The 27,197-nt window shown below is 42.4% G+C and overlaps 2 protein-coding genes across 6 annotated transcripts in view; both read right to left on the reverse strand.

The window, feature by feature from the left end:
- The window catches only part of LOC141773667 (echinoderm microtubule-associated protein-like 6), a 512,018-nt gene that overhangs the window by 202,068 nt on the left and 282,753 nt on the right, over nucleotides 1-27,197 (reverse strand). The window lies entirely within an intron of this gene.
- LOC141773672 (atlastin-2-like) lies at nucleotides 749-27,056 on the reverse strand. Of its 2 annotated transcripts, XM_074645589.1 has the most exons (16): nucleotides 26,892-27,056; nucleotides 18,030-18,196; nucleotides 17,436-17,657; nucleotides 13,552-13,683; nucleotides 13,255-13,359; nucleotides 11,966-12,016; nucleotides 11,806-11,862; nucleotides 11,550-11,642; nucleotides 11,104-11,242; nucleotides 10,858-10,985; nucleotides 8,697-8,753; nucleotides 8,535-8,606; nucleotides 8,016-8,447; nucleotides 5,298-5,312; nucleotides 4,657-5,010; nucleotides 749-4,386 (listed from the first exon to the last, which is right to left on the reverse strand). In XM_074645589.1, exons 1-15 carry the CDS (start codon nucleotides 26,962-26,964, stop codon nucleotides 4,867-4,869), a joined length of 1,887 nt encoding a protein of 628 aa, XP_074501690.1. In that variant the 5' UTR covers nucleotides 26,965-27,056; the 3' UTR covers nucleotides 749-4,386; nucleotides 4,657-4,866. The 2 variants fall into 2 exon arrangements, with proteins under 2 accessions (XP_074501690.1, XP_074501689.1); XM_074645588.1 differs by lacking the exons at nucleotides 4,657-5,010; nucleotides 5,298-5,312 and having other exon boundaries at nucleotides 26,892-27,053.

Below are 27,197 nucleotides of genomic sequence, written 5' to 3' on the forward strand. Positions count from 1 at the left end.
ATGACATATTTATTTATCGAGTCATTTATTTATTTTAGATGTTGGCAGGTTCCGTCCTCCACAGCTGATGAGGTGATGAAGAAATTCGGTTAATATTTGAGACATCTGGACACAAACTTCTATTTACTTAATTCACTTGAATGTATAAAGTGGCTGCGTTCCTCCGCAGATCTTTCCCTTCTGCATGTGACTGAATAATGACGTTAACCGTCCATGGAAACGCCTCCGTGTTTGTCACAGGGGCCACTGATTGAGCAACTCTGTTCTGAGAAAGCACTAGGCCTGCTGTTCAATGTTACTGCTCTGAAATATAGCAGTTCACTAAACCTCAGCAGCAAATAGATTTGATTTGTTTTGTTGCCTTCTGTTTTGCCTCTCAGGCTGCACAGCTGAAGGGAATACCTGCAGACAAACTCAGGGCAGAAATAGCCCTTTTTCAACATGGTTTTTCTTGTATTTTTTACAGAAAACTTTAAAAACTGTTAAGAAATGTGATTTACAAACAATGATTCTGATTAATGCAATAGATGAAATGTGTTTAATGTTGTGAAGATCTGGTTTAGAGATACGAGACAATAGGAATAACTCTTAAATTATGTTTATATGCAAGAAGGAGAAAAAAAAGTGTTATGTAACAGAAGAAAAACTGTCAACTGAAATGTTAAATTTCTTTTTGTTGATGTGGTTCACATTAAATAAGTCTTTTCCAAGAAATAATTCCCTAAAATAACAGACAAAAGAGGCAAAAGAATTTCAATTGATGATTTATTCTTAAGGTAAACATTTTATTCAAAAATAAATTACCGGAGATATCTTTAAAAGGCAGACAAGACACTGTCTCCAACCCACTCGTCACAATCAAACAATTTTCCTATCAGAATCCAAATATTCACACCACATGTTTCTACTAACGTCCGTCCTCGTGAGAAGGAGATGAACTCGTGTAAACCCTACAGCAGCGACTTATCATTCTTAAACAAACCACAGACTGTTAAGTTGATCAAGAAAAAAAACAAAGCCATTGTCAACTGATTCACTAGAAAATGTATACAAAGTTTATTTAAATATTTAATCCAACATACATGCCTGATTTGTGATAATGTGAACACAGAAAAAGAGACTGTACAGTACGAGACTGGTGCTTGAGGTGAGACATAATGTGGATGGAATCAACGAGAGAGAGAGCTCAGACAGAAGAGACTCAGCTGACGCACCAAAGTGGGAAATAAAAGGGGGGTCAGCAGGATCCGACTCTGGAGAAACAGTTCGACATCATGGGCACACACGTTTATTCACTTTGTTGCAGAGAGTTTGATGAGAAGATCGATACTGCTCTCGTACCTGTCAGTTAAATATGAAGCTGCAGCCAGCAGCCAGTGAGCTTAGCTTAGAATAAAGACTGGAAAAGGTTGGGAAACAGCCTGGCCTATCAAAATAAGGTAAAAAAACAAACTCTAAAGTTCACTAATTTACAAGCTTATTTCCACAAGAAAAAATGTTGCACTAAACAAGATATCACATGTTCATTTTTTAGCTTTATTACACGGCTTGTTGAATACTAGATTCTGATTGATCACAACGCTCTACGGTCTGTTATTTCTTTATAACAGACTGTTGCTGTGTATAACAGACCGTTGCTGTGTATAACAGACCGTTGCTGTGTATAACAGACCGTTGCTGTGTATAACAGACCGTTGCCGTGTACAACAGACCGTTGCTACGTACAACAGACCGTTGCCGTGTATAACAGACCGTTGCCGTGTATAACAGACCGTTGACGTGTATAACAGACCGTTGCTACGTACAACAGACCGTTGCCGTGTATAACAGACCGTTGCCGTGTATAACACAGCTGCTGTGTATAACAGACCGTTGCTGTGTATAACAGACAGCTGCTGTGTATAACAGACCATTTCTACGTACAACAGACCGTTGCCGTGTATAACAGACCGTTGCTACGTACAACAGACCGTTGCTGTGTATAACAGACCGTTGCCGTGTATAATAGACCGTTGCTACGTACAACAGACCGTTGCCGTGTATAACAAACTGTTGCCGTGTATAACAGACCGTTGCCGTGTATAACAGACCGTTGCTGTGTATAACAGACAGCTGCTGTGTATAACAGACAGCTGCTATGTGTAACAGACCGTTGCTATGGACGTAGATCTGATGTCGGATTCTGGTGGACAATTTTTGGAGTAAAACCATTAATTTTTAAGTGAGTAGCCGTGTAATAAGTGTAATAATGTACAGCTAGCGGGTCATTGTTGTGAAATAATCCCCTTCATGCGTCATGCATTTTAGTTTTAAACACAATCGGGGTTTAATTTACTTAGGTGTTGGTATAGGCCGATTTTTTTTTTAATTTACGTAAGTTTCAGCCTCCCTTCAGTCTTTATGCTAAGCTAAGCTAAGCTAACCGTCTTAGCTGCTGGCTGTAGCTTCAAATTCATCCATATTTTCCAAAATGTCAAACTGTTCCTTTAAAAGGTGTAATAGGAGTTTAAACTACAAAAAGACACACGTCTCGAACTAAATGAGGCTCCCAAAAGCAAGAATCGAGCTCCTACAAATGTGCGGGGAAACATCCAGAGCTATCGCAGCATTGATGAAAGGCAGTGAAAGAGAAAACCGTTAAAAATGACAGTCCTCCATGGCTACCTGACTACGGAGGACCTTTGCTCTAAAAGCTCTTAAGCTAGCTTAATGCTACAACGCAGTAGCTCTTAACACCATGCAGAGGGCCAAACGGCGGCAGGTCCGCTTACGAGGCGCTAAAGGCCAGATAAAACACGGCAGTCCTAAATTTTAAAAAACACGTCAAATATCAGCCGAGAGGCGCGGCGAGGCTTCCTACAGTTCTCTTCAGGACTACAATCAGGAAATATTAAAGGGAGAGACGTCTAGAAGCAACCTGAGCAGAGTGGGATCGTGTTACCTGGTTAATGCACCTTCCCAACTGAACTGGTAGTACGTCAGAAGAAGAATCCGGCACTCATCTGTTCAGTTCAGATTTGTAGAAGAAGACGAGAGGCTTCGTCCGAAATCCCACACTCTGCACTACGTACTCAATATGTGCACCGTCGTTCAGCATACATTATTGTGAATAAACAGCAGTATGGATCTTTTCCGACGCATTTAACTGTAATTTATGTCGTCACTTCCTGAGAGCCTCCTTGCCGGTTGGAGACGTGTAACCATGGTAACCCCCGTGCCAACCCCGTGTGACGAAAACAACGGTTTGTGAGAATCAAATTCTGAATTTAAAATATATATTACGCCTAGCAAAGTGACATCTTATACTTAGTTAAATTGAAGCGTTACTGATGTTACAGAGCTGTCCGTCAACGTCCGTTATGAACGTTGTCGTCCCTGCCGCATTGCATTGTGGGACATTTATGCCGCCGTAGTGTCCTGCGTTGCATACTGTGATATTTCATCGGAAATAGTATGCAAATTGCGTACTACTGGCTTCATACTCAGGTTTCGGACATACTAAAATATCACACATACTGTTCTAACGTACTAAATAGCAGCTTGGTGTGGAATTTCGGACGCAACCAGATTCATTTACCAGGACAGAATGGAAAATTTACTTTCGCTTCAGTAGAATCAATAAAATCTATTTCCTGATTTTACTGAAATGACAAATAAACATGAACACGACAATCACCTCATTATTAGTCGATTAGTCACTTGTGCTTGTAGGGAAACGTTAACAAACGGGGCTGAAGAGAACCGTTAAATGCACAGAAAAGGGTTTCAGTTTGCATCCATTGTTGAGAACAGCTGCCCACAGCGGTGTCCCTGAATTGCAGCTCAATCTTGAAGCGAGTGCAGTCGTCCGCTACCAGCAAATACGTGTGTGAGAGAAGACTACAGCAACACGAGACGCATCTATCGCAGCATGGCACACTGGAGAAGATGACAGTCCCTTCAGGTCCTGTTTTGGCGAGAGGCGACGCCGCCAGCTTCTCTGCTCGGTCCTCTCGTGAACGTGCAGTTTCTGCTCTGAGGCACTGGGTGGGGGGGGGTGATGAAGAGCAGGGCAGACGGCGAAGCCTACAGGTCCACAACAGCAAATAAAGATGAGGGGGGAACAGCGATGTGATGGTGGACGTTCGGGAGGAGGGATAAAAGAGGGTCAGCTTTGGTGTTGAACTAATTCCACAGTTCTAGGATTGAACACGTTGAGCGAGTGGGCGGGAGGGCGATGAAGACGACGGGGGTGGGGGGGGGAGATGAGGAGGAGGAGGAAGAGCGTCAGTGAGTCTTTAACTTGGTGTGCTGCGAGGCCTGCTCTGTCAAGCTGGCTCTGATGGAGTTAACCACCGTCTGTCTGACGTTGTCTTCCATATAATGTTCACTTAGTGGCTTCAAAACCTGCAGGGGAGGGGGGGGACAAAAAGAGGAGTTTTTGTGAGAACAAATCAAGTTAACTTGTCTGAAAAAAACATGTCTATAAAGGGGACAAAGAAAACTGAAAGAAAGCAGGTTAGGGAAGAAAAACGTTTAAGGTCAAATGAAGGAACAAAAAGAGGATGTAGTCTCCAAAAACGGCAACCACAGAAAACCCAAGATTCACAAACTGAACAAAATCTCTTCAACTGAAATAAAAATGAAAGAAATCAGTCATCTGAGATTGTTAAACACCGTTGGGGGCAGGCGTCGCGTCTTTGAGATCCTGAGATGGTCCTGATGGCCTGCCGCTGTTCAGATACATTCAGTGAAGCTCAGAGGACGTCCAGGGGGTTAAAGTATAAACGCATCCAGCACCATTGGATTGGAAATTAACAATAAAAGAAGCCAGCAAAACTGCAGAAGTTTCAATATGAGAAGGAAGTTTAACAGTCCGGCCAGCAGCTAGTTCATCTTCTTGTAGTTGTTGTTGTTGTTGAGAGGAGACAGAGCTCGGAGTCCCAGCGTCGCTCCCGACGGGAACGAAGGGAGGAGAGAGACGGGCCAAGCCAGGCGGCTCCTGACCGGCTCCGAAAGTTTGGAAAACACCTGAGAGGACGGCAGGCAGAGTTAAAACAAGTAACAAGGACTGACAGGAAGACAGACACAGGAGCAGGAAGAGGAACAAAAAGATGAGAGAAAGAGAATGAGATTAAGGAGAAATAAAGAGATGAAAGGCTGAGAAAAACTGTCAAGATGTTGAACCATACAAATGAAAAAGAACAAAGGGAGACCGGCGGCAGGAGGTGGAGAAAGTAAAAAGGAAAGGAAATTAGGCAGGATGTCGAGAACGGCGGGCAGAAGATGAGAGAAAAGAGAACACGGACACCTCTCACCTTTCTAAGCGTCTTCTGTGAAGCAGAGAGGGAGGGAGGAAGAGGCACAGAAGCAGAGGAAGGAGGGAGAGGTCAGAGGAGACACGAGGGCTGCGTTTGTGGCGAAACGTTCACGAAACTCAAAAATAGATTTGTGCTCCTGAGTGCCGAGTCTGCAGGACAACAACTGATGGAGGAGTGAGAAATAAAAAGTAGGTGCTGATGGGAGTTTCAGTGTGGACGGAGCACTGAAAGGTGATTTAGAGTCTGTGAGATGGATGACGGGATGTGGAGACAATCAGAAACATGCAGTGGACAGAAAATAAATAAAAAACTGATGGAGGGATTCTCGTTTCTCGGGCTTTTTAGACACCTAGAAATAAAAAAGGCAACCAAGGAACTCTGGGTAAAATCAAACTAAAACTATAGTAGAAACCAACGGCAGCAAATACATACACAACCACACACATTTCATATTATATACAGTATATCCTGGAGAAGAGAAAATGGTATTAAAATATCAAAACTTAAACCTGCAGTAGGCAGTAGATTTTTGGCATCATTGGTAAAAAATGCCATAATAACCAGCATATTGTAATTCAAGTGTTCTTAGAGATAACTAGACTTCTGCTCCTCCTCATGGCTCTGTTTTCAGGCTTTAGAACATCTAACCCGTGACGGGAGACTTTGAACAATCACAGGTCATTTCATTGAGAGAGCGTTCCTATTGGCTGTGCTCCGGTCATGTGACCGCAACTTGGCGTTCCTTCATCAGATTTCACAATGGCGGTGGTGTCACAAACTTTCTCATTTTACAGCTAAACGTGCACTACAAGATGATTCTGAAAACATTTGAGGAGGGAAATAGGCATTAACGTAACATAATATTGATTCATATTTGATCAGCGCTGCCTAGTTTGACCGTTTGATCGGAGTTTGCGAGTGATAGACAGCCGGCTCTCAGAGACGGCACCTGGACAGCAGACCTCAGATCAGCTCTTACTGCTTGTTTTCCTCCGGTCTGTGAAATGTTGCAGATGCTGTGAGGAGCACCGGAGGAGACAGAGGAACATGATTTTTTTCAGATTACCTGTCTCATGCACTACTTTCAGGATATAGCGACCGTTTTATAAAAATAACTTTTTTTAAATCATATTTGCTCCAATCTCGCCTACTTCAGCTTTAATTTGACTCTTGTCTTAAGCTTTGACTTGGATGTCAATATTTAAGAGTAAAGAGACAATATATCATCTGATATTCATTTTTCAACATAAAGAAAAAATTCTAATATTAACCAGGAAGTAGACGTATTGAGTGGGACATTTTCCAGTTGACAAATAAACCTGCAGCGCTCTCTGGTGGACAAACTATGAAATGTAGGGCTGCGCCAGTTAGTCCATCAACAAAATAATCAAGCACAAATGATAAAGAGTAGCTGAGTAACTCAGTTCCATATTGCAGTAATGAAACATGTCGGTGCTCCGTGTACTAATGTGATGCAACTGAAAGACATCACCTCGGGCTTTGAGAAAAGGCGATGGGCCTTTTATGGTCTTCGACTCGAAGCCATTAGTTGAAAGAATGAATCAATAATGGAAATAACTTTGACCTGTTGTAATATACATTGTTTCTATATTACTAACATACTTATCTTTGTCTTTTCTGTAGTGAAAGTCCTTGTTACTTATTGGCCGACATGTCCGCCGACACGGAACTCTCTTTATTAGAGATAAAGTTGATTATTTATCGTTATATCTGTCTTAAAGCTGCAGTCTGTAACTTTGAGCAAATATGATAAAAGTCATTTTTATAAAACGGTCCCTATATCCTGAGGAAATACTTCCAATTTAGCAAAGCACCTCAAAGACAGACATCCAGACAATACTGTTTGTTTTAAATACTTGAAGGCTACATGCCACTGTTCTGTTTTGCAATGTTAATAGATGTTTCTTTTTATTTATTACTTAAAGGCTACATGCCTCTGTTTTTGGTAATGTTCTAATGTTTTAATAAAGGAGTGCGTGTTGAATTACATAGGATTTTAATTTATTTTTTTACCATGGTATCGAATTGGTATCGAGAATCGTGTAAATTCACTGGTATTGGTATCGACTACTAGATTTCTGGTACCGTGACATCCCTAATCCTGACAGTACTGTATGAGACAGGTAATCTGAAAAAAATCATGTGCCTCTGTGTCCTCCGGTGCTCCTAATAGCATCTGCAGGATTTCACAGACCGGATGCAAACAACCAATCAGAGCCGAGCTGGAGCCTTGCCGTCTCTGAGCAGCTGTCAATCACTCGCAAACTCCAATTTAACGGTCAAACTAGGCAGCGCTAGGCATTTCTCTCCTCAAATATTTTCAGAAACATCTTGTAGTGCACTTGTTAGCTGTAAAATGAGAAAGTTTGTGACCCGGCACCCATGTTGAAAACAATCGAACCAAATTCTAAGCACCGGCCCACCAGCCGGAGCAAACTTTTTCATTTTACAGCTAAACAGTACACTACAAGATGTTTCTGAAAACATTTGACCTAAGGTGTTCTAATACTTAAATGCCATAACAACAGTCATCACAAATTTAGCCATCTAATTGAAATTAAAGTCTTACCACTCAAGCCATATCTTTAAAAATAACCTGTTTCCTGTGATACAATATCGGTTCTCGCCGTGTAGATTAACACCCCCACACACACACACACACACACACGCACACCTCTCACACTGACGACCCACCTGTTCCCAGAGTGTCTCGGCCACCAGATCTATCATCGTTCCCACCTCCCGGAACTCTCCGGAATACTTGACGTACGCCCAGGCGCAGAGCGACAGCAGCGCCACGCCCATGACCAGGTTAGCCAGCGCCGCCAAGACGCTCAGGCCGATGAAGCCCGTCACCCCGGACACCACGTAGGTGGCGAACATGACCGCGAACAGCGTGGCGGGCGTGCGCGCCGCGTAGAAGATGTTTTTGCTGTCGTTGTGCTTGGAGAAGTTGGAGAAGGTCTCGTCCAGCTCCGCCTCCAGCTGGCTCTGGTACCGCTGGCAGAACTCCTCGCCGCCCATCTTCTTCACGGAGCGGAAGTGGCGCACCGAGTGCTCGCGGAACTCATCATGGCAGCGCTCCAGGTCGGCCGGGGCGATGTACGGCTTGTCCCCGCCGCAGACCTGAAAAGTGACGGAGGGACAGAGTGAGACTGACGGATGAGACGGAGACTGAAGGCCACTCCAGCTGAGACATTAACGCGTCCTCACCAGCTCCATGTTCTTGCCATACATGTCTTTGGCTCCTGCAACAGCAGTCAGGTTGTTGGCTTCTGCTGTCGCCTTACAAACAGGAGAAGACGATGAGATTCAAGATAAAAACCTAAAAAAGTGTGACCCACACTCGATAAGATCCCTCAGACAGTAACTAACCTGCAGCATGGACTTTGGGTGAGGCAGTTCCTCCCCTTGGTAGATCTTTATGTAAGCCTGCAGGAATGGAGAACACAGATTATCACACCAGTCTATCGTGTACAACGTTATCATTATGGCAGCTAACACGGGGAATTAACAGCCTGGGGGGAACATACTGCACCAACACTGATACATAATTCACTGCGAATATAAATGGAAAGATTGAAGCTATGTGAGCCATAATCTGATGGCAACAAACTGAACCCAGTTGGTGTCATTAGTTTTACATTGTGTCTTCACTTTGTGATTGTTTTTCCTTTTTCTCTACGGGACGCTACTGTTAACATGTCTAAATGGTTAATGGACTTGTATTTATAAAGCTCCTTTCTAGTCCTCTGACCACAAAGTGCTTCACACTACATGTCAGCATTCACCCATTCACACACCCATTCACACACTGATGGCAGAGGCTGCCCTGCAAGGTGCCAACCTGCCCATCAGGATCTAATCTAAATGCTCATTCACACACCGATGGCGCATCCTTCGGGAGCTATTTGGGGTTCAGTATCTTGCCCAAGTAGACTTAGACATGCAGACTGGAGGAGCCGGGGATCGAATCACTGATCTCCCGATTACTGTGCTACATCTGTGGCTAAAAACCATAGACTGTATAAAATATGGAAGTAGTCTCCGTGATGTCTGAAGAGCAGTTGTGAATCTCTAAGTGGGTGGCTTCGGCATCTTGGCAGTGACGACACAGCCCAACTCCCGGCTTCCCAAAAATGGGAAAACAGGACGCAACAGAGACAGCAGACTGCTATAGCAACCTGTCACTCAAAGTGGCCATGCCTTCAACTTTAAGCCTTATTATCATTTAAAAGGATGAGTTGTAGAAATGTTCACCCCCCGTAGAGTTGTCATGAACGAGGAAATTAGCTTTAGAGACCAAAACCGGATTTTTGTACCATACTGTAAACATGTTTATTTCTGCTGTAAAGTCGGGCATATTAACATGGAGGTCTATAGACTGCTTCAGGAATGAGTCCTAAAACACAGAAATTAGCACCTCCGGTTCCCTCGTCTGGAAGTCAATAGGTTTTTAGTTAGATGCCTGATATAAGGTCTATGGTTAACACTTTGTGGAGATTATTTTACGGAACAAAGCTTGTAAGTATCAGAAACGTGTGTTCGCCACAGAGCTTATTTTTTGCAACAATCCAAAAGCCAATGGAACAATCCCGTTGGCTTTTGTCGAGGGAACCCAGGACGATGCTAACTTCCTGGTTGGCCTACAATAATGCGTCATCCCATGAGCACTCTATGGTGACTGACTCGCTTTTGGAGTGGCCATTCGAAGAACTGCAGTTTTTGGCAGCGTTGCCTTCATTTCTCAGCTCCAGAGGTTGCCGCTTGCTAAAAACCCCAAACTAGGGATGTTAATAATTAACCGACATTAAGCATTTTAACCGATTCACGCTATCGGTTAAAAGAAATATTAATGATTAATTAAAAAGCTGAGCAAAATTCATAGAAGCGGCTTGTCACTTTAAGGAGAAAAGCTGGTCCACCTTAACAGCCCACCTTAAGAGAGTCTGAGCTGGCGTTGCAGGATACAGGAAGTTGGCTCAGGACTTGAGCTGAGGAGTTGTAGCCTCATAGCATTTATTCAGCAACAAATAAACTGTACACACACTGTCTGCTACACCTACGTTCACAGCTAGAACGCCACCGACAACCCCACATTCACCGCCGCCACACACACACGCGGTCTGTCGGACACCCGCTAAAGTTACAGTGAACGCAGCACCGTGGCTGCAACAGTAACCCTATTGATGGTTAACTGGGGACAGTGAATGCAGCACCGTGGCTCGTACAGTAACTCTCCTGACGGTGAACTGGGGACAGTGAATGCAGCATTGTGGCTGCTACAGTATCTCTTCTGATGGTTAACTGGGGACAGTGAACGCAGCACCGTGGCTGCTAGTTACTCTCCTGACGATGAACTGGTGCACAGTGAACGCAGCACCGTGGCTGCTAACGCTCCCGGACGGCTGAACTTGGGGACTCAGTTGTCCAGGACGAGGCGGCAGAGCTTATAATTTGGAGCTTTCAGTTTATCAACATGTGACCTGACTTATCAGTACGAGAACCAGTGGACTTAAATAAAATCTTGCAGGACCTTGAAGTACTCCAGGAGGTCTCTGCAGGTGACTTTGTTGCCTCCAATTTCCTTCTCCACCAGTCGCTCTGGGGCCAGGAGGAGAGGCACCAGCTTGGCCAGCGCCTTCTTAAAATCACCATCGATGTCTGAAACACAAAAAAAACACACACACCCGTCCTCTGAATCGTGACATTTCAGTCCAGCGTGCTTCGGCTGCCTATCACTCTGCATTATTAGCACACGTGCATGTTCCCATTTTCTCACCTCTCAGCCTGCCGTCAAAGTAGGGGTTGGTGGCCACCTTGAGGCCCGGGTGTGGCAGCAGGAAGCAGCCGATGTTGGAGAAGCAGGAGTGGATGTGCTTCCTCACATTCTGCAGCTCCTCGTGTTGGTTCTGCTTCACCTGAGTCAGCAGACGACAGTTTACTCTCACAGTGAAAGTGTGTGTTGTTTCTTCTCGTCAGTGACTGATGGGTGGGATGTGTACGCACACGTCGCACTGAGCAAATTTGCAGACGGTTGAACAGACGATGACATAAGCGTGTCTGTGCTTTTCAAAACGAGGTGTGGTGTGTCTGACAGGAGTAGCGAGTGTGTGTGCTGCATAAATATCTTCAACAATGTGTAGAATTACATTTTCTGTATCCTCAAAAAACAAACCTGTATTTTCAACTTGATTCAAAAAAAAAAGAAAAGAAAAAGATTCTCACCTGTAGTCTTTTATCCAGGAAGTTGTTGCCTCCTTCCAGTCCATAGTCGTGTTCATAAGGATAACACCAGTCCCGAATCAGGAACATCAGGGACTGAAACACACCGCCGCAATAATATTATATGGCTCAATATTTATCACTTTATGATTATTTATGGGAAGAATATTAGGTTAGAATCTATGGACAAGGTGCATGTTCAGTGCTATGTGGCATTCAGTCGACGTGCGTGTTCACAGTCAACAAAAGCAGTCAGTACCTGGAAAGGTTTCAGGTAGATCTCTTCCATCGCCAGCCGGCCATATTCTGTGAAGAGCTACACATGAGACAAACAAATAATGATCAGAAAACAGGAGATGCTGGAACAGACTTTGGTGCTACTTTTTCCTGGGAGGAGGAGAAGAAGAAATGACACCAACCTGCAGATGCTGCAGGTCATCCTCCTGTATGTTCTGGGAGAGATTGTACACCTGAAAACAAAAAAAACAAATATCAGACATAAATGTTGACATTTAAAGGGCAACTGCATATTTTCCACCAAGACATGCTTTCTACCCTTACCCACTACCCTTACCCACTACCCTTACCCACTAGACTCAATAACCCAATAATCCTTCAAGGACTATGTGGTACTTTTTATTGACACCTTTTATCTAGTTGTTTATTTATTTATTTCATTTGTATGACAATGTTTTTAAGTAACTTTTGGTTTTTTTTTTAAACCCTGTGCAAGCTGCATTGTTAATATTATTACCTTCTAATCTACACCGATCAGCCATAACATTATGACCACCTGCCTAATGTTGAGTAGGTCCCCCTTTTGCCGCCAAAACAGCCCTGACCCGTCGAGGCTCTGAAGGTGTGCGGTGGTATCTGGCACCGAGCCGTCAGTAGCAGATCCTTTAGGTTCTGTATAAGTTGCGAGGTGGGGCCTCCGTGGATCGGACTTGTTTGTCCGGCACATCCCACAGATGCTCCATCGGATTGAGATCTGGAGAATTTGGAGGCCGAGTTGACACCTGGAACTCGTCGCCATCCACATGATGTAAAAGAAAACGTGATTCATCAGATCGAGCCACCTTCTTCCATTGATCCGTGGTCCAGTTCTGATGCTCACGTGCTCACATGCTTTTGGTCGGTGGACACGGGTCAGCACCGAAACCCTGACCGGTCTGCGGCTACGCAGCCCCATACGCAACAAACTGCAATGCACTGTGTGTTCTGACACCTTTCTATTGGAACCAGCATGAACTTTTTCTTGCAATTTCAGCTCCAGTAGCTCTTCCATTGGATCGGACAACACGGGCCAGCCTTCACTCTCCACGTGCATCAATGAGCCTCGGGTCTGACCCTGTCCCTGTGGAACATCCCACAAGAGCTGCAGTGCTGGAGATGCTCTGACCCAGTCGTCTAGCCAGCACCATTTGGCCCTCGCCAAAGTCGCTCACATCCTTACGCTGGCCCATTTTTTCTGCTTCCAACACAAAGTTCAAAATGTTCACTTGCTGTCTAATATATCCCCCCCACCGCCAGGTGCCATAGTAACGAGATAATCAATGTTATTCACTTCACCTGTCAGTGGTCTTAACGTTATGGCTGATCAGTGTAGATGTATATGCTAATAATATAGATTGTGTGAGCTACTGGACACCTGCATTTTCCTAAGGGGATGAATAAAGTATCTTCTATCAACCTATTTAAGTCTCACCTGCACAGAGCTGGTCATTGTGCTGAGGGCGAACACAGTAGCGCAGTCCTTTATGGTTGACTGGCTGTCAAACGCTCCCTGAGTGTCAACGAGGAGCACAGCAACCTGTTGGGACGAGATGCAACGAATGTAATATGCTTCCAACTGCAGCTTGTAGGCCAGGCAGGGCGTGTGTGTTTTTGCTTTGTAAACATCACAATGAGAAAAACAAATCTGATGTTATCAGGTTCTCCCAACGTCATTGAGAAAAAGAAGCTCATAAGGACTCATTGTACTGTTTGTTTCATAGCCGTCTACCTTGCTGCCGTCAGGCTTGTCCACCACAAAGACGTCGCTCCAGATCTGAATTCCTGTGGTCTCCCTCTCGCAGCCTCCTCTCCAGGTGAACCCTGTCAGAGGCTCATTATCACCTCCCATCCACGAGTCATTCTGTTGCAGAGGGTAAGAGAGGGGGGAGACAGGGAGAGAGGGGGGGGGGATGAGAGGAAAGAGAAAATTTGGTTGGGACAGAAAAAAGGGGGGGGGGGAATCCACATGGATTGAAGAGGACAGATGAGGGGTGTGGTGTGAGGGGAGGAAGAGATTGTGGAGAGGAGGCGGAGAGGTAACGGTGTGAGAGAAAGAGGGAGGAGTGGAAAAAAAAAAGGGTACAGGTCAATGGACTGAAGTCCACCAGAGTTTGCCTCAGATCATTCACTTTTCAAGAGGAGCGGTGGTGAAATAACGTATTGTTTTGCAGAGTCATACTGTATTTGAATTACCTTCACCAGAGAAAAGAGGTTTTTTATTTGTCTGTGACCACAATAATTCCAAATGTGTGTGAAATTCGATTTGCACATTCACACTTCTAATAGACAAAAAGCATTGATTTTGGTGAACGGGTTGTCTTTAAAAAGTCTTATTGATAACATTTTTATCTATACGAAGATTAAAAAAAAAAGATTGACGGTAAGTGCCTGGCCATGACTGGTTGTGAAGTAAATGCAATGGAACATGGGGAGGGAGAATGCAGCTAGTCTCTATCAATCTAGTGGCTGAATGTTATCAATAGCACATTTAATCTAACAACACCAGCAGGCCAGAGTGTGACTAGCCTTATATAACTGCCCTGTCGTCTACCAGTACAATGTTGACTGAGAAGCTGATGATTATCAGACCTCGGTAAAGGTCTCCCTCTGTACTCTTGAGTTCTTTCTTGTTTGCCGATGTAATCCACAGCAGGACACTGTAGCATCTCATTCAGCACAAGTCAACACCACTATCCTCCTCATGTTTTCACAGTGATAGTGTACACAGTAACAGGTGTGAACAGATCCCTCTGGGACACACACTGAATGACATGTGGATCCCACAGTAACAAGACTAGTGGCGCTGCAGTACAAGGGCTCCATTTGAGACTCGACACATAGCGGAGGATTTAATGTTTACGTTTTACGGATCATTAAACGATAAAATGTTATGTCAGTTATGATTTTAAACATAAAAAAAGGTCAAATTAAAGGAACCCGTTGTGACCTATTTCCGACTGACAAGTGAGGAGATCCACTGACCACAAATAGGAAATGTGTAAACAAGCCTCATAAACAAATACCTGATTTGCAAATCAAAGTGCGAACACCGATTCCTGGTTTCTACAACATGACATTAGTGCAGAATGAATGCCTCACCACTAGGATCACCAGGATCAGCAAGATGATGAGAACAAATACCCTGCAGTCCAACATTAACAGATAAATACACAACCATGACAGTTGCTATTTGTAACATTAACTTATGGATATACTTGAATATAGAGAACCACAGTCTCAACAAAAAGCATCACTGTTTGGAGGAAAAAAATGACGGGTCAGACTGAATGCCCACATTCATGCTGCCCGACAGCTGTGAGGAAAAAACATTCCTCCGCCTTTCCTGGGGAGTGTGTGTGTTAAAGTGTGTGTGAGTGTAAGGTGATCCTGGCTGCTCCTGAAGGACTAAGTTGTTGTTGAGTCACACAGTTGTTGGATGGGCATACTACACAAGAATATGTGTGTGTGGACTGTGTGCGTATGTAATGTACCACTTGGTGTGATTCATATTTACAAGACACATTTACATATTTCAAAGGTCAGTAACCACACAGGGTAAATAGGTGCCAAAACGCTTGACCTGATTTATTATTAAAAAGGTTTTCAAACTCTTGTTATGAAACCTAATATATAATATTCACCTACCCAGAAGGCTGAGACCAGTCAAACCACCCTGCCTTATTCACGCACGTCTTAGTCACCTGGTTGAGTAAGTATCTCAGGATGAGACCAAACAGGAAGCGCCTTCCTGTCTTTGCTTGTCACACTGTGGTCCACATTCCAGTACAGGTTTGTAACCTCATCTGCCGTGCTGGTTTCATCGAGCCCACCTGTTTTCACAATCTCTACTGACTGCGAACGTTACACAATGTTAAAGCCCCAGAGGAAGGACCTAGCTCATGTAAACACACCATCAGCAGGGGCCCTTTCACAACTAGTACAAGTGTGAACTGTTTATTTTACTGATCTCGCTGACGATGTGCACCAGTTGATAACTGATATGCCAAATGTATCGCAAAAATTTGACTTATGGGTGATTCATTTAAGAGGCGTCAGTGTTCATTTTCTAGTCATTACAGGCTGTTTATTTACAAATGAGACCATCTGGCCTATTTTAATTTAATTGATAAATTGAATGTATCTGAAAAAAAACTAAACTATTTGTGATTCTTCAACAGATCAGATTAATCATTTTTAATTAATAATGAAGGAATCACCAGCTACAAAACAAATTCAGGACCAAATGCTGCATTATATTACATTACATCACATATCTCCTTAGAAACTATGAAGGATTTAGTAATAAGTCAGAACAGGTGAGAATAAATCAGTGCTTTTGAAGATGTCTGCATCTTTTGGACTGTTGACTGGACAAAACAAGAAATCTGAAGATGTGACCTCTCTGGAAAATTGTGGCGGACATTTTTCACTATTTTGTGACCTTTTATAGAGCGAGCCATTAATCGAGAAAATAAATCAGCAGATTAAATCATTAGAATTTAAGGCTGTCAATCGCAAATTTTTTTATCTGTTCAAAATGTTCGTTAAAGGGAGATTTATCAAGTATTTAATACTCTTATCAACATGGGAGTGGGCAAATATGCTGCTTTATGCAAGAGTATATATATATATATATATATATATATAATATATATATATATATATATATATATATTATTGGAAATCAATTAACAACACAAAACAATGACAGATATTGTCCAGAAACCCTCACAGGTACTGCATTTAGCATAAAAACATATGCTCAAATCATAACATGGTCAACTGCAGCCCAACAGACAACAACAGCTGTCAGTGTGTCAGTGTGCTGACTTGACTATGACTTGCCCCAAACTGCATGTGATTATCATAAAGTGGGCATGTCTGTAAAGGGGAGACTCGTGGGTACCCATAGAACCCATTTACATTCACATATCTGGAGGTCAGAGGTCACGTCTTCATTCTAGATTTTAAAACTGAGCCCGCTACAACCTAAAAGTCACAAGTTGCGTTAAAGGAATTAGTGGCGTTAAAACGAATTTGCGCCAACGCGTTATTATCGTGTTAACTTTGACAGCCCTACTATAATTATTAGTTGCAGCTCTACTATACACATAGTTGTGTGGCAGTCAAAGAACAAATCTCGGTTTTATTGCTACGAAAATGACCCTGTCATCTGATGTCATCTAAATTTCTAATATTGTGTGACCCTATGTTTACTAAATATAAACAATGCAACTTCTTTAATAAAGCAATACCCAATAACCACATCACTGTACAAGTTAAAAACCCATTGTGGACTGTGAAAAGAGAAACACACTCCCCCAGTTCCAGTCTGTGCAAAGACACGTACAAATTACAGAAAAATATATTTTGGCATCAGTTCACTTCAACCTGACCCCATTGATCAAACTTAAAGTGGTACAGGATCTGGGCATAATCAGTCCAGTTTTGTCCACATTATAAAATGTCTAATCAATATGCATCGTTACATAAGGAACACTTGACATCATGTATTATGTACTTGGCGAAATAACTTTCTCTTTTAATCTCCACGGGATAATAATAATGTAACTTCTGTGTCCAGAAACAGAATGAAAACACGACTTATCTCACCTGACAGTGCATGTAGCGCAGCATGAAGTCCAGCAGGAAGGACTTGCCCTTGCGGAAGGCCCCGGCCACCGACACGACCACCACGTTCAGGTCCTTCACGTGATCCTGCAGCAGGATCTTCGCCAGCGCCGCGGCGTCCAGCTCAAAGCTGTGCTCATCCTCGTTGGCCAGGACGATCTGGATGGGCCTGGCCTTCTCCTCCTCCTCCTCCTGCACTAAAGCCTGAAGACAGGAGGAGTTTGCAATCAATCAGGGGCGTTTTCCCCTGGCATCGAGAAGGCATTTAAGTGATTACACTGATGATGAGGCAGGTTTCATGGAGGAGATAGAACAGAAAATTGCAAAGCCGAGATCAGCAAATAAAGCGTCTGAGGGAAAATAAGGTGAATATATTGAGGAGCCTGACTTACAGCAAACTAAGACAAACATATTTTTTACATAAATTTAAAAACACAAAATAGAAGAATATTTCTGTCATATTCTTGCCTATTCCCTTCCTTAAAATGTAACGTAGTGGACTCACAAATAAAAAAATAACAAATCTTAGTTTGACATGCCTGTCAAAAGGCAGGAATACGGCAGGATATACAGTACCTCTTCTTCCAGAGTCTTTTCATCTGGTGAGGGGGTGAGCCTGGCATTTTTGCCCGAGTTTGAAGCCGTGGTCCTGGGGAGAAATTCATCCTCCAGGTCTTCGGGCCTGGCTAAAGGAGGCTTCTGCTTATGCCGAAAAATGGGGACATCTTCCACGCCGCTCAAGCCTTTAGAAAAAACAATAGAGACAGATTAAATTACACTGGTTAAATAACAGTTGCTGCATGTTTGTGTGCAGAAAATGGGCGTAAAGTGAGAAAGGAAGAGAAGAATGTGGAGGCAGGGTTGTGTAGTAAGATAAAAAAAAAACAAAAAAAAACGGGAACATCACCGCCTGGTATGGCAGCAGCACCCAGCAGGACTGCAAGGCCCTGCAGAGAGTGGTACGGTTGGCCGAACATAACCTGACCCTGTCAGATGGGTTGTTTCACAGAACCAGTCTGAGAAGCAGTCATTGGAAACTGTTTGGGAAAGGGGCAGGCACTTTCAAAAAAATACTTGGCAGGTGACTGGCTGAACCATCTGTCAATCAAACTAAAAAAGTGAAGCCATCGCCTTCAGTTCCGTCCTTTACTCTTCTTTCAAGGAAGATATACTCTCCAGTTCTGATAGAACTGAAGCTAATGCAGTATCTACGCTAATAAACAGTATAAAAGCAAAGAGACAAAACTCCAACAGCCGCTGCCGCCATTTTGTACTGAATATTATTATTATATTTATAATGTTTTATTATTCAACACAGGCCATTTCAGTAGAATATGACAATAGAATAGAAATTATTTTGGTTTCACTTTTGTACGGCACTGTTTGGGCGGACGAAGCACTACCACAGTTATAGGGCCAGAATGGAGAGGCTAAAGAGGAGCAGCTTCCCTCAGGCCATCTGAATCCTGAATGACGACACTGCCAAGGTTCCTGACAGACTACACCTCTGATGCTGCCGACAATTACAACATTTCTAATTGTCATTGTCGTACGTTTGTTTACGTGAGAGACTAACTATTGTTCAGAGAAGTTGAAGAGAAAGTGGAATGCGGTCAAACTGATGATCTTTCCAGCATTCTGTACCGGGCTAAATACCGTTCTCCACTCTGGTCGGCCCATCTAGGTCAAGCTCAAAAATAGCCTTGTGATGAAAATCACAAAGGGCCAGCAAAAAGGACACGAGAGAAGGAAGTCATGAGGACTGCGTTTTCATATTCTTCTTCTCAGCCATTTTGATGTTTCTGTGAAAGTCTTTTTCTTTAAATCGAAAGCACATGTTTCCTCAAGATTCCTTCCTTCCTGTCACGGCGCCACAACTGCAGAATAAGCAAGTGTGCTGAACCACAAACTATAACGCACTGAGACAAGTGACTTGTCCTGGTAGCATTATTTGTAGGGCTAATTCATTTTATTGATTAATCGTTTTATTGTTGGGTCTATAAAATGTCAGAAGTGGTGAAACCATTGGTCACAATTAACAAAGGTCCAAGCTGACATCTTCAACTTCCTCTTGTTTTGTCTGACCAACAGTCAACACCCAAAGACGTTCAGTTTATAGGAGACCTTTTAAGGAAACCACACAATATATAAGAAGCTTATTCTTTAAAAGAAACAGACAAAATGATTAACTGGTAAAGAAAACAGTTGCTGGTTAATTTTCTGTCAATCGACAATCAATTTTTTATCAACTAATCATTGCAGCTGTAATTATTTGATGTGACTAAACTGAATTTAAAAAATTTAAAGAATGGTAAAACTAATCATGAGTGTTGTTAACTCTATTATTATGTAGCATTCTTCACAAATTAAGATGGCAAAAGGAATATCGTTTTTTCACCTCCTTTCCAGATCTAGAACTAATCCCTGGAGCAGGATTAAGATGACACTCTGAGTGGCAATCCCTCTGAACACTGAACAGGTAGGACAACAAGAACGCTGCATTACTCATTCAAATATTTCAAATGAATAGCCATTCAACTTTACCAAGGTGTAGCACCATAGAGTCTCTCACCACATACAAATTAGGTTTCAGCAAACCAGCATGACCAATCCCTTCCAATCTGATTGCCGTCATCGAAGAGCAGCACAGGACCTGCATGCAAGTCACTGACTGTCCACAGGAAGCCAAAATGTTTGGCCAACATTACCCTGGATACTCCACCTGTATCCAACAGTAAGATGACTAACACTGCATTTGCTATAATGTCATCTGCGTCAAGCACGTAAAATAAAATCCTGATGGCACATCAGCAACATACAGTGAACACAGACAGTCATGAACGCACTTTCAGACCTTACTCGTAAGGTTGTGTAAGAGCGCACGCCAATAACTTACCTAGAGCTGCAACTAATAGTTAATTTCATGGTCAATTAATCGAGAAAATAATGAATTAGTTAGTTAGTTAATTAGTTGTTTGGTCCATAAAATGTCATAAAATGCTGAAAAATGTCGACCATTCTCTGGAATCAGAGAATTTGTATTTTTTTTTCTATAAAAAAAATTACTCAATCCGATTAATCGATTATCAAAATAGCTGGCGATTAATTTAATAGTCAACTGATAATAGCTTAATAAGTTAAAGCTGAAGTAGGCGACATTGGAGCAAATATGATTAAAAAAAGTTATTTTTATAAAACGGTTGCTATATCGTGACAGTATAAAACAAGTAACCTAAAAAAATCATGTGCCTTTGTGTCTTCCGGTGCTCCTGACGGCATCTGCAAGATTTCACAGACCGGAGGAAAACGAGCAGTAAGAGCTGATCTGAGGTCTGCTGTCCATCTGCCGTCTATGAGAGCCGGTTTTCAATCACTCGCAAACTACGACCAAACAGTCAAACTAGGCAGCGCTGATCAAATATGAATCAATATTATGATACGTTAATGCCTATTTCTCTCCTCAAATGTTTTCAGAATCATCTTGTAGTGTACTGTTTAGCTGTAAAATGAGAAAGTTTGTGACCCGGCAGCCATGTTGAGATCAGGTTGAGATGGCTTGAGGAACGCCAAGTACCGGTCACATGGCCTCTCTCTCTGAAATGACCTGTGATTGGTCAAAGTCTCCCGTCACAAGCTAGATTTTCTAAAGCCTGAAAACAGAGCCATGAGGAGGAGCAGAAGTCTAGTTATCTCTCAGAACACTTGAATTACAATATGCTGAAAGGTTATTATGGGATTTTTGCCCAATGATGCCAAAAATATACTGCCTACTGCCACTTTAATAGACAACTATATGATTAATCGATTAATTGTTGCAGCTCTAAATTTACTCTCCACTAATTAGTCACATAAACGCTGATTAGGGATACAACTAATGGTTATTTTCATGATCGATTAACCTGCTGATTCATTTCTTGGTTAATCGATTAATTTCCAAGGTGACATCTTCAAGTAGTTGGTTTTATCTGACCAACAGTCCAAAACCTCAAAGATGTTAAATTAACCATCACACATGACAAAGATCAGCAGCACACAGTCAACCGCACAATTTCGATTTACTCAACTAATCATTTCAGCTCGGGCACGGTCGCAGTCACACATGAGCGAAATTCGCATCGCATGGAGTTCAACTTTGGTGAACTTCGACCGGTGAAGTCGCCGCCTCCCTCAACCAATAGCAAAGAAGTGTGTGTAGTTAACCCCACTTGGCACCACCCACATTACACATGAATATCGTCTCAGTATGTAATAATAACGTATCAATCCCAAAAAAGCCCATGAAATAAGGAATAATCCCACAACATTATTCATATTCAACATTAATTATTATTAGTTGTTCTCAGAAGGATATCGCTGTGTGTTGTGTGTAGATGTGTGTGTGTGTGTGTGCAGTAGTGCAGCAGTGGCACTGAAACAGGGGAGATGGAGAGAGATGGACAGAAGAACATGTCAGCCTGCTGCGCAGCACCACAAAGCTTCTAATACCGTTGATTATTATTTATGTTCAGGACGGCCCTACAATTTAGAATTGATCAATTAGTTGTTCCAGCTCGGGCACGGTCACAGTCACACATGTACAAAATTCGCATTGCTTAGCTTCCCTGCCGCTACTCCTGTCTGCTTCTCTATACTGGAAGCATGCCGACCGCCATCTAAGTTACTGTATGTGACATTAATACGCTGACTATAAGGATGTGTATATATACTGTACATGTAGCAGTGTCATCATGCAGAAACATACATCAGGTCATGTGGGGAAAAAAAGGCTTGGGAAAGTAGCAGTTTGACATTTGAAACATACATACTTTGACTAAAATTTGAATGTTCGGATTTGAATACATATAAAAGGAGCACCCCTGGGAAGCTACAGAATGATATAAAAACTTTAAAAAACTCAAAAATAATGGACCCGCACTATAAGTAACAGGACAACAGGAAATGGGGCACTCGATAGATCAACCTGAAAGTGCTGCAAATCCCCAAAGGGGCAACAGCAATGCTGCTTGTGAGCAGTTACAGTAATCTGCTCTGCACACAAATTAGCCGAGCAGATTTCATCAGTCTGAGGCAGTGCAGGTTCCCATCCAGTCCAGAGCAGCACTCAGCAGGATCAAGTGGCGCAGGGGGGGACCCACACAAAGACACTATTCTAATGGGACTGCAAGGAGTCTGTGTTGCAGCAGAATGTGTGTGAGGGACAAAACACAAGAAGCATGCAAGGAAGCCAGTGAAAACCCATTATCTTTGCTGATATGCGCATTTGCCGCTACACTCGCACATGATAAAGTAGCTAATGCACCGTCCTACTCCTCGGCTTGCGGAAAACGAGGGCAGAACTAAAATTAGTTCTTATTGTACGGAGGCCCTGAGCAGATGTTTACTGGCCTACATGTGCTCCTGCACAGCATACACTCGCACACACAAAGTTAACCGTCGAGGGATCAGATGAGTTTGCACAGTACATCACGCACACAAAGCATCGCAAATAAACACACAAGTGGGACCGATTCTATCTTTAAATATGCATGGCAAGAATAGAGTGTGTCTACGCAAGCTACCCTACATCTCAGCACCACGTCCCGAAACAGCTCTCCCTTCCCTGGACTCCTGCGCTATATCCGAGACACACTTTGATAAGGCCATGGACCACTTAACTTAACCAGCTGTCTAAATATGGAAGCTTTCATACTTTCATTAAGAGGATATTTTATCGGGCTTTTTCAGTGTAGGAATGAAGACCTTAAACATTTGGGAGTGAAGTTGAGGCAAACACACTATTGCAAGTTAGTCAGTGACAAATACTCTGCAAACAAGATTATATCAAATATTTGCTGATGCCGTTTGAGGCGACATTTCACATTTGGATTTTAAGAGAGAACATTGGCACTTAAAGTGGCAGTAGGCAGAATATTTTTGGCATCATTGGGCAAAAGTTCCATAATAACTTTTCAGCATATTGTAATTTAAGTGTTCTGAGAGAAAACTAGACTTCTGCTCCTCCTCATGGCTCTGTTTTCAGGCTTTAGAAAATCTAGCCCGTGAGGGGAGACTTTGACCAATCACAGTTCATTTCAGAGAGAGGGCGTTCCTATTGGCTGTGCTCCGGCTGGTGGGCGGTGTCTGGTATATCCTCAACAGATCTAAACATGGCTGCCAGGTCACAAACTTTCTCATTTTACAGCTAAACAGTACACTACAAGATGATTCTGAAAACATTTGAGGAGAGAAATAGAGTAATACAGTAACAAGAATATTGATTCATATTTGATCAATGCTGACTAATTCCACCATTTGGTCGGAGTTTGCAAGTGATTGACAGCCGGCTCATAGGCGGCAGCTGGACGGCAGACTCCAGATCTGCTCTGATTGGTTGGTTTCCTCTGGTCTGTGAAATCCTGCAGATGTCGTTAGGAGCACCGGAGGACACAGAGGCACATGATTTTTTTTTTCAGGTTACCTTTCTCATGCACTACTGTCAGGATATAGTGACTGTTTTATAAAAAATAACTTCTTTTTTTTAAAATCATATTTGCTCCATTTCTACCCACTGCAGCTTTAAGAGTTTAGAAAGCAGGTTAAATGCATGCAAGTCTTCTTTCTACTGTTGCAACACTGATTATTAATGCTGGTGCTTCTCTAGCAGGGTTTCAACACCCTCTTGTGACATCCAGGATTTTAAATTATCTGGGGGAAAAAAGAGTGACTAGGCAACATATTATATGTTAATATATATATATATATATTTCATACATATTATATGTTAACAAGACTGTAGAGACTGAGTTTATGAAAGAGGACGAGGAATCCACCGTAGCCTATTAAAATGCAGGTACGCTGACTTCCCTGCACACCAGTGCCAACAGACAACCTGACACGGCCTCCTTGGACAAGAGTCAAGGAGGGCAAATGTTCAGTTGCAGCAAGCAGACCAACCGGGAGTCTGTGAGGACAAAGTGCAAATTAAGAGCAGCCGCAGTTAGTGAATGTTGCTGCAACAGAGTCAGCTATCCTGTATGAAAGTAGACGTAAGGGTAATCATGATAAAAGGCTCCTGACCATATCTCAGTGATGAGCCTTGGAGAGTGACACTTTACTGTTTGCTTACCGGTCTTTACAAGGTTTAGAGAAAGGTTACGATAACAGTGAGTGTGCTTTATTTTCCACTGTCATGTTGGCAGAGGAAAAGGATATTAGATTGTTTCCTTCTTTTCGGATGGTAAAACATAATCTCTCTCTGTTCAAATATTTTTTTGATCAATTAATGAATTGCTCGGTGTAAAATAAAACACCAACAAAAGTTGTGCCAGAAGTTCTGAGAGCCTAGGGTTTTTAAATGTCTTATTTTATCCAATGCAAAACGTAGAAGAAGGTCCGCACACTGTAGCTCCCTTTAAGAGCAATTTATTGGCACATCTTAGCTAGTGACATTTTGATGGATGCTCTTCTTGCAAGTAAACGCTCTGGTCACATGATACCGCCAGTTACCCAAATATCCCACATATAATCACAGATAATGTATATTAAGAAAGACACACATATACATATATATATATATATATATATATATATATATATATATACACAACAATATGTACAAAAATACACATACAAACATTTATCAATCAATACTATAGGTAAGTACCTCACAGCTCATAATAATAACATCAAGCCCATGGCTGTCATACTTTCTATATGCCTCTATATAAAAAAATAGGATGTACCTCAAACATATACAGGAGCAGGAATCTACACACATGAGCCCATGGATCTATAACTGGAGTCAGTGTCCACATAATTAGCACAAAATCACTATATCACTTTCACAGTATGCATATACAAATCATAGAAAATAGCCATAATATCACTCACAGTGAATAATACAGTTCAACCCAGGCAAAGCATCTGTATCACAATATTGATCACATAACACTGATCACATGAAATATATACAGAGTCCAAAGTCATACGATGATTTAGACAAGTCCATACATATTCCATAACCAATAATCATCACAGAAATCTTCATTGAGACCTCTTGGTGTGAGAGTATCCAGTGTGTGTATATCCAAAATACTTCTTATTTTATCCAACCAACAGTCCAAAACCCAAAAGTAGTTTGAAATGACATAAAGCTATGAGCCATTTTTGCTTCATTAAACAACTGATTGATGAGTAATCGGTTATCAAAGTCATCGCTGATGTTGATGTTGCCTATTTTCTGACAATCACTCCATTAATTAAAAACAGGGTGCACAGGCAGTAGCCTTCTGCAGTTATCACAACATAGCCTACTGCTGCTTTAAATCCAATGAGGACAGCACCGCTTTCAAAGATGGGAGATGAATCCTTGCTGATTTATCAATAAACTGTATGATGGTTTACAAAAAAACAACAACCTTAACACTGTAGCTTAAAAACCCTGACCAAAGAAATAGTTACAGTATAATATTTACTATAAAAAGCTTGGGAATTACAGAGACAATAATAATATCCACATGTGTCCCATCTTCTATCCATCATGAGATATTGGATACCACACTGAATCTGGAACATGAACACACCTCAATGCAAGACAAACCAGCATCATGTGTGACGTGTATTCAGCTTTAGTCAACAGTGTGTTAATGGCTATCATGTTTTACTTCTTTTTGTTGTGATTAATAAATCACCTGTAAAATGCTCCAACACTCATATATGCAGTTATTAAGACGACAGATTTAAGTGGGTAAGTCTGCTGGTGAAGTAAACAGACTAATAATAGGGTCTTTAAAAATATCCCAGTAGTTAGTGGGATGAGCAGATTAACGTTAACGTGTTGTTTGTAACTTTAGTAGTCAGTCAGGCTGAACCCCGGTTACACACACTGCTGTGACGTTAGCAGAAAGCGGACTGTTTGTTTCAAAGTTCACAAACGAGGCACTTGAAGGCAACACGGGGTGACAGACAGTGTGCAGCTACAGACAGACAGACAGACATGAAACACCGGACTGGTCCTCTGTGGGACAGACAGACAGAGAGACAGGTGAAAGTGACGGCAAACATTATGAGCCGACAGGTGTCGCGGTTAAATTGGTTTAATACAAACAGCTTTTCTGTCTAAGTTACAAAAGATAAACGTGTGTTGACAAAGCGTCAACACACAGACAGCAGGTTATCTACATAAAGCTCATTATAACACAGTTTGTTACAGGCTGTGTTAACACTCTGTGTACTCTGTGAACTAGCTGTTAGAGGGGACACATTCTAGCTGGGGTACCACATTATTCACCACACCGAGAGTCCCCAGCTGAACACAGCAGCTAACGGAACAGCGAGTCACACAGACAAAGACGACAGAAACAAAAACACGTTACATTTGAATCTCCCTCTTCCTCAGCTTCACACTCCTTACTCGGTTTACTGTCACACATCGACTCGACTACATCAACAGCGGTTTACCTTCGTCAACGACTCGGCTTTTGCAGTTGGGCTCGAAGTGATTCCTGCTCCTCAACCCGCTCACCTCCGCCATCTTGGACTACTGAAACCTAACGTGGCTGACGTCAAAGGAGCTTTTTCTTCTCACGCTGTCTGCTGAAGTTCAGGCTGCACCCCCGCCCAGCCTGCTGCTGCTCTGCTGCTGCTCTGCTGCAGACGGGTCAAGTACGTACAGTCAGGGCACACCGCATCAGAATGCAAACTTTGTTTTCATTTCACAGAAGCAAAACACCATTTCTATTATTTTAAGTATACAGACATTACATA

The sequence above is a fragment of the Sebastes fasciatus genome, chromosome 9 (assembly GCF_043250625.1).
Source record: "Sebastes fasciatus isolate fSebFas1 chromosome 9, fSebFas1.pri, whole genome shotgun sequence".
Taxonomy (NCBI): domain Eukaryota; kingdom Metazoa; phylum Chordata; class Actinopteri; order Perciformes; family Sebastidae; genus Sebastes; species Sebastes fasciatus.